The sequence below is a fragment of the Austrofundulus limnaeus genome, unplaced genomic scaffold (assembly GCF_001266775.1).
Source record: "Austrofundulus limnaeus strain Quisiro unplaced genomic scaffold, Austrofundulus_limnaeus-1.0 Scaffold106, whole genome shotgun sequence".
Taxonomy (NCBI): domain Eukaryota; kingdom Metazoa; phylum Chordata; class Actinopteri; order Cyprinodontiformes; family Rivulidae; genus Austrofundulus; species Austrofundulus limnaeus.
This window is the reverse complement of record NW_013952508.1, coordinates 430,656-437,467: the sequence shown is the minus strand read 5'-3', so window position 1 is coordinate 437,467 and position 6,812 is coordinate 430,656. Positions and strand designations below refer to the sequence as shown.

At 41.6% G+C, this 6,812-nt stretch overlaps 3 protein-coding genes across 5 annotated transcripts in view; 1 reads left to right on the top strand and 2 right to left on the bottom strand.

Moving 5' to 3' along the window:
- tulp3 (TUB like protein 3) overlaps positions 1-1,072 on the bottom strand; it is a 22,725-nt gene extending 21,653 nt beyond the window's left edge. The window contains exon 1 of one of the 2 annotated variants that reach the window (XM_014013800.1): positions 971-1,072. In XM_014013800.1, the coding sequence (XP_013869254.1) occupies positions 971-990 (20 nt within the window). In that variant the 5' untranslated portion in view covers positions 991-1,072. The remainder of the gene's footprint in view (positions 1-970) is intronic. The other variant, XM_014013797.1, reaches the window with a different exon arrangement.
- A 983-nt stretch (positions 1,073-2,055) lies between these two features.
- rhno1 (RAD9-HUS1-RAD1 interacting nuclear orphan 1) lies at positions 2,056-3,546 on the bottom strand. The gene is made up of 3 exons (XM_014013794.1): positions 3,394-3,546; positions 3,072-3,259; positions 2,056-2,905 (listed from the first exon to the last, which is right to left on the bottom strand). The coding sequence occupies exons 2-3, from the start codon at positions 3,234-3,236 to the stop codon at positions 2,201-2,203; spliced, it is 870 nt and encodes a 289-aa protein (XP_013869248.1). The 5' UTR covers positions 3,237-3,259; positions 3,394-3,546; the 3' UTR covers positions 2,056-2,200.
- Positions 3,547-3,645: 99 nt separating this feature from the next.
- foxm1 (forkhead box M1) overlaps positions 3,646-6,812 on the top strand; it is an 11,694-nt gene continuing 8,527 nt past the window's right edge. The window contains exons 1-5 of one of the 2 annotated variants that reach the window (XM_014013792.1): positions 3,646-3,810; positions 4,451-4,896; positions 5,012-5,160; positions 6,316-6,504; positions 6,590-6,718. In XM_014013792.1, coding sequence (XP_013869246.1) covers positions 4,491-4,896; positions 5,012-5,160; positions 6,316-6,504; positions 6,590-6,718 — 873 coding nt within the window. In that variant the 5' untranslated portion in view covers positions 3,646-3,810; positions 4,451-4,490. The other variant, XM_014013791.1, reaches the window with a different exon arrangement.

The window sequence follows — 6,812 nt, the reverse complement described above, 5'->3', positions numbered from 1 at the left end:
TTGTAACAACAAACAAACAAAAAAAAAATAGCTAAAGAGTCACATATGGACTGAGAGGCACAGATTGCAGACCCTTATCTTTGGCGGTAGCCCTCCCCAAAATAATCAAATCATCTGACTGGTACTGCAACAGGAAATGATGGAGGTTACTTTGATSTTTATCAGCCTGGAAATTTAAACCAGATCTTGGCTTCAATGTTTATATCTGCATGTGTTGTGTTTATACCACTGCCTTGTTTAATGGCCTTTTTGTGGATTAAGCTAAGATCAGTTTTATGAGAACATGTCTGCAGAAAAATACATGTTTTCAGCTCACTGATTTACAGACTTGCATGGTTGATGTTTTAATGTTTGAGGCAGAATTGCAGCATGCTCAGACATGTCAGGGCTTCCCCCCTCCTGCCTTTAGCCACTTCTTTTTGTTGTCTCCARACAAGTTTTAGCTTTGAGGATGCTSTTCAACAGGATGCAGCAAAGTGACAATGTGCAGTTGGATTAAAAAAACGTCAAAATACAAATTTGTTAAAAGGAACTACGAATATAGTGTGTTTGTCTTCAGTTTTTTTTTCTTCAAATATGTCCGAAAAACATGAAATAATCAAGGCTAAAACACAACCGCTATTTTTCCTCCATGTTTTTTTTTTCTCGTTTCGACTCGATTTATCGACGCAATAATCCGACTTGTTACTCAGTCGGTAAGCTCACCACTCATACAAATCCTCAAAAACAAGCGAATTTAAACGCTGTCGGTCATTTTGTGCGGTGTTGTTGGAGCTCGACAACCGCTGCGAGCTAACCATGCTAGCGGTCTCAGCCCAGTCTCCACCGAAGGCGATGCTGTCTTTATAAAAGTTGTGGGTGACAAAGTGAAGTTTTTTTTTTTTTTTAATAATGGTAACTACGCCGGGTCAGCTTCTTATAACGTAATGAAAACGAAGCACGGCGAACAAGCAGCATTTTAAATTCTCACCTTATGCTGTAGTAACTCATGTTTATCCGCGGTTGCTAAGGAGAAACCTCTCCCGAGGCACACAGCACTTTTTTTTGTGGACGCGCTCGAGCAGAGCTCCGGTCCTCTGCCCTTGGTTACCACGCGCACCAAGAACGAGAGTTGTGATTGGTCAGCTGGTTCCTCGGGTCGAATTTGATTGGAGGATATCCTGGCGAAAGGCGGAGCCTGGAACTTGATTGATATTGATTTTATTGTGAAATATTTGATAAAAACGCGTCACGAAGTTGCAAAAACGACGGTATTATGTCATTTTATATATATTTTAAAGTGGCAGTTTAAGTAAACTAATAAAGCTTTACACGATTCTGTTCAGATAAACTGCAATATTTTATTTATCTACAGTATAATAACCTTCTCATCTATTAACATAGCCATATTTTGTCCCCACTTGTACATACTTAATTCATGTCTAAACCACAGCAGTTAATGGATAAAACATTTGAGTTATAAGGTCCACCCAAATAGGGCTGCCACGATTAGTCGATTAATCGACGACTAACTGATTATTAAAATAATCAATGACTAATTTAATAATCAATCTTTTTTTTTGTTCTTTACTTTGTTATTCTCTCCAAACTGTTTTGACACCTTCCACTGCCACATCTGCCTTTCTGTCCTTGACACACATGCACAGTAGTGGTAACTGGGGTAGGCTGTGGACGTCACAATTATACAGACAGGCTCTGGTATCATGGCTACCTGACAACGGAGCTCAAAAGTGTGGGATCATTTTAAGAAAATGAAAGAGAAACCTGTGTAATATCTGCAYYGCAGAACTTGRCTTCCACAGCAATTYTTTTTAGTTAGCATATAGCTAAAATCTAACCATGGTTATATAATAGCAGCTGCATTCTGACGTGATAAGCTGTWTGTTTTATATTCAATTAACGTATGATCCGATTAGTCGACTAATCGAAWAAATAATCGGTGATTAATCGATTATAAAAATAATCGTTTGTGGCAGCCCTACACCCAAATGCTTCTCAAATAACCGACAATCATGCTAATAAATGCATAATTACAAMACAAATGTGTTATAGACATTAAAATACAATCCATGTTCATGTTTTAATTATTGTCATGATAAACACCAGTAATGTCCAAAGTAAGTTGATGAGGTTTAGAGCAGCGACGGTACAGAAACAAAAAAAACAAAAAAACTGTTTGGTAATAAAAAAAAGAGAAAGATCAGCTTTTAATTTGTGCATCTGACTCTGAAAGGTGTCCCCTGTCCTTTAACATCAACATTAAATCCTTTCTCCTCCTCCATGTCGCTTTCAATCCATAATCTCTCTCCGGCGTGTCATCCACCAGAATATGAGGCCTGTTACATGGTGGTGTACATGGCTGGGCCAGTAGAAAATGTGCAGCGGGAGAGGGGAGATAACTGGCTCCCTGCATTATACCTGGTGTGTCCACATCAGGCGGTGGGCTGACACCGTTGACCTCAGTGGTGCCGGGTGTCGAAGCTCCTTCTGCTGGAACTCGGCATCCAAGTTCTGGCGATTGTGCTCCACATCGATSCACACACTTGACAAGAGATGCGGCACACTCTGAAATGACTTCGGCATTTCTTTTTGTGAACAACTGTCTCTTTGAGGCCTCCGAGCGTTGGCCACTTAAGACCGTCTTTTTGCTTTGGCGTGATCCCAAAGGTTGATTTCCAGCTTTAGGCAACGCGGTGCACTCTTCACTCTTTGCGCTCGTACTCCTCGACTTGTGAGATTCGTCTCTCGTTCCAGTTTGAAATGAAAGTGGGGGGAACTTGCAGGCGCCGTTTTTTCTGGACGCCTGACTGCATCTGTCAAGGACACTTGTGGCGGACTGGCATTTTCTCCTCCCTCGTCTGACTGGAGGTGCAGCTAAAGCCAGAGACTCAAACTGGGGGCTTACCTGCAACAACAAAAAGCACAATTAGAGAGCACTGGTCAAACTGGACCAAAAACAAAACTAGTAACACGCATAAAGACTTAAACAGAGACATACAATGTCATTTATTTCATCACATAGGGTACCCTACTGCATCTTTGAACGTCTTCTGAAGAAATAAACAACATACCCAGGAATTAAGAGTTGATCCGTGGTGTATTTGTGTCTCTGTGAAAAACTCTTTAGGATTYATGGCAGCTCGAACAGCAGGCACATTTTGGAGTCTGGCGCCACGCACTGGCCGCTCCAGGAATAGCAGGGCAGGCTTTTCTGTTTTTGCAACTTTACGGGGCATTAATTTCAGTATCTCCCGAACATCTGGTGGAAAATAAGCATGTAGAAATCAGCTAGTGTGTTTAAAAAAATGAGTATCTAACTTTCTATGGGATCGAACCAAGCAGTATACATTTTAATGGTTCCACGTCTAGACGCTCGCATGATTTAATACTTACATTATTGCTGTTGTTCTTTGAGTAATACATCCCGAACATTCAAAACAACTCTCAAAAAAACAAAAGTGTATTATTCCATTCATACAGCATACACTAACATTTTGTTGTTCCCGGTTTTTGTTTTTAGCTTCTTCTTCTTCTTTCGTTTTGTTTTCAAGCAGGCGCGCTACCGCCACCTAAAGGACCTCTTGTCTGTTCTCGATCTTATTGGACCATTTTTACCACGTGACCAAAGTGCCAGAAAGCTGCACCCACTGCGCCAAAATTCAAAACGGTTTCTGAATCGATCAGATGTCACGTAATAAAAKGTATTGTCGGCACCACAGCTCTTTAATAAGATATCCTAATGTGAGCCGAGGGCTTCAGCGTCAAGTCGGAGTCCAGACAYGCAGGACCGCCTGAAACTGCAGAAATATGGTCTGACTTCACGGTAGCTTTGTTGTTCGCTGTGCCGTTAGCTAGCTAGCTAGCCGGGTGTCGTGACGACAGTTCTAAATGAGTTTTCCAAGTCAGTAATAAACAATATTTCCCACATATTTAACGAGTTAAGTTATATGTTTGTATGTGCGTTGAAATATTGCACAAGGAGCTCAATTTAAAATGAAAAGGGTAAATATTCAACAAACGGTAATTGTTTAGGACTTCAGCAGCACCGGAAGTAGTTTAATAAATAATAGTTTCTTGATTAACGTTACAAAAACTGAAACTTAGAATGTGCATATTGCCAGGAAACGGACACATCGTGAGCAGATACATTTTACCTAAAAGAAACACTTAATTTAGTCCGTTTTAGGAGAGTGTTTTTGTTTGCGATTTAGTTTTCTTTGTGTCGGAAATKGATCAACAGGAAACTATTTATATCCAGCACTGCTTCGCGTTTCTTTCTTTGTTTATTTACCGTCGTAGCTAAACGTTAATTTGCCGGTAGTTATAGTTAGATCGGATTGCTGCAATGCTACACGCAAGGTAACATTAAAACGTGGTTTATTGTCTAAAATGTTAAGCAATGTTTGTTTGGATTACATTGGTTATTATTGTTTGTGTCACTTCTACACAGCACACCAGTGAACTTCCATGGGCATCTCAGTGATCTGACCATGAGACGGAGTCCAAGGAGACCCCTGATCCTAAAAAGAAGAAAACTTCCTTTTCAGCAAAATGAACCAGAACCAGCACACGCCCAGTCCGATGGCTCCAAAGGAACGTGCAAACCAGCCGCTGGTCAGTGCTTCTCTGATGGTGTCCGCGTCATGGATCACCCTTCCATGGCCGGTACCCAGGTGGTCGTCGTTCCCAAACAGGCAGATCTTCAAAGTGTAATCGGAGCCCTCAGTGCTAAAGGTAAAGAGTGTGGCATCCAGGGCCCGAACAAGTTTATTCTTCTGAGCGAGAGCCAGGATAACGCATCTCTTTGTCAAGCGTCTGTGAAAGAAGAACCAGCTGGACAACCAGCGAATGCAGAAAGCCTCGGCTCTGCTGACGCCAAACCTGTCTCTGCAACTGGTATGTCACGTTTACCAGTAACATCTGCAATTGTCTGTGTTTTGATTTTAAATTGATTTTAAATTTGGTGTTTTTTTTTTTTGTGTGTGTGTGTTTTTTTGCTTTTCCTCACCAGCGAATAAAGATGCAAGTCGTCAGCCTTTAGATGACAGCCTCACCAACATTCAGTGGCTCGGCAAAATGAGCTCATGTACCTTGGAGCAGGATGCTGTAAAGCAGAACAAGGAGAACCAGATTCCAACATCCCAGAATCAAACAGGACAGGTCTTGTTTCCTTTTTTTTTCACAAATACTCATGTAATAAGAATCTTGGTCTTAAAGGAGGCCAATTATGGGTCCTAGACATTTTTATGGTATGTCTGTGGGCTATCCAGACCATGTTCATTCAATTTAATGCACAAAATAATTCTCAGATAATAAAATTTCTCATTTTCTAGTTCTGCCTGCTCTGATTTCTGTTCAGAAGAGCTGTTTATGTTAATGAGCTCTGTTGGTAACGCCCTCCAAAAATCTGTTGACATTAACTCCGCCCTCCAAAGCCAGCGTTTACGTTAGCATGGCTAATAATASCAGAAGCTCCGTTGTAACTGTATATCCTGAGTGAGACCCAGAGGCAGAGTCGTGGTCACAGTTTCTTTTTTTTCCTCCCCCTCCTCTGCTCTGCGCTCACTCTGCATGCTGTTACCAGAGCAGGGAGCAGCAGTGGTCAAAATACCTCAGAAACTCAAACAAATAGGCTTTAACAAGGCTTTAATGAGCTAAACAATAGAGGTACATGAGAAAACGTGTTCATAACGAACGAAAATAAAACATTAAATTGTGTCCATGCCGTTCTTGAACCCTAGTTGCCCGCTCTCTGGTCCAACACTCTACCCATTACCCTATTAGAGGCTTGTTGAGAAAAGATTTGCACATTGCACAACAACAACTGTGACGGCTTTTTATACTGAGGAGGTGGAGCTTCACCCGGGGGTTGCTAGGTAAGCGGCTGAACGCAGGTTCCGGTGGGTTGTCGTACGGCTTATGACATCACAAAATGACGGAAGTATAAAACTTGTCGTTAATATACATAAAAATACATTTACTTGCAGTAAATATGCACCTGGGTGCATTTTTTTGGTCCTAGGACTGTTTTTTTGAAGAAGTACATACACAAAGTTGAGTAAAAAAAAACTTTAAAAAGTGAATTTTGCATAATAGGTCCCCTTTAATTATGTCATAGCAACACATTGTCATGTTCTGTAATCAGATTACATTTGACTGCATTTTTCCCCCATTAGAGAATTTTGTATTTAAACCTGTTAGCAGGTATTATTAAAACAGATGAAATGATTAAAAAAGAACAATAGGATGTCTTTAGTTTCCATAAATAGCTGTCACAACTCAAACACGTTTTTTTCTCCTTGTGTGTTTTTACAGGAATGTGCCACATCTAATGTCGAAAGCGCCCGTCAGCCGGCGGCAGAGAGGCCTCCGTACTCCTACATGGCCATGATCCAGTTTGCCATCAACAGCAATGCGAGGAGGAGGATGACGCTGAAAGAAATCTACATGTGGATCGAGAATCATTTTCCTTATTACCGAGAGGTGGCCAAACCAGGGTGGAAGGTGACTCGGGAACTCGCGCAACACGATGGACCGTGAGCTCGTTGRGTCGCAGCGAATGACCGAACAAGTTTTTGCTCGTTTGCAGAATTCCATCCGCCACAACCTCTCCCTACACGACATGTTCATCCGCGAGACGTCACCCAATGGGAAAGTTTCTTACTGGACCATRCGGCCTGAGGTCAACCGCTGCCTCACTTTTGATCAGTTGTACAAGGTAAGCAGTCTTAAAATGATCCCACACTTTTGAGCTCCGTTGTCAGGTAGCCATGATACCAGAGCCTGTCTGTATAATGTCTTGTGACGTCCAC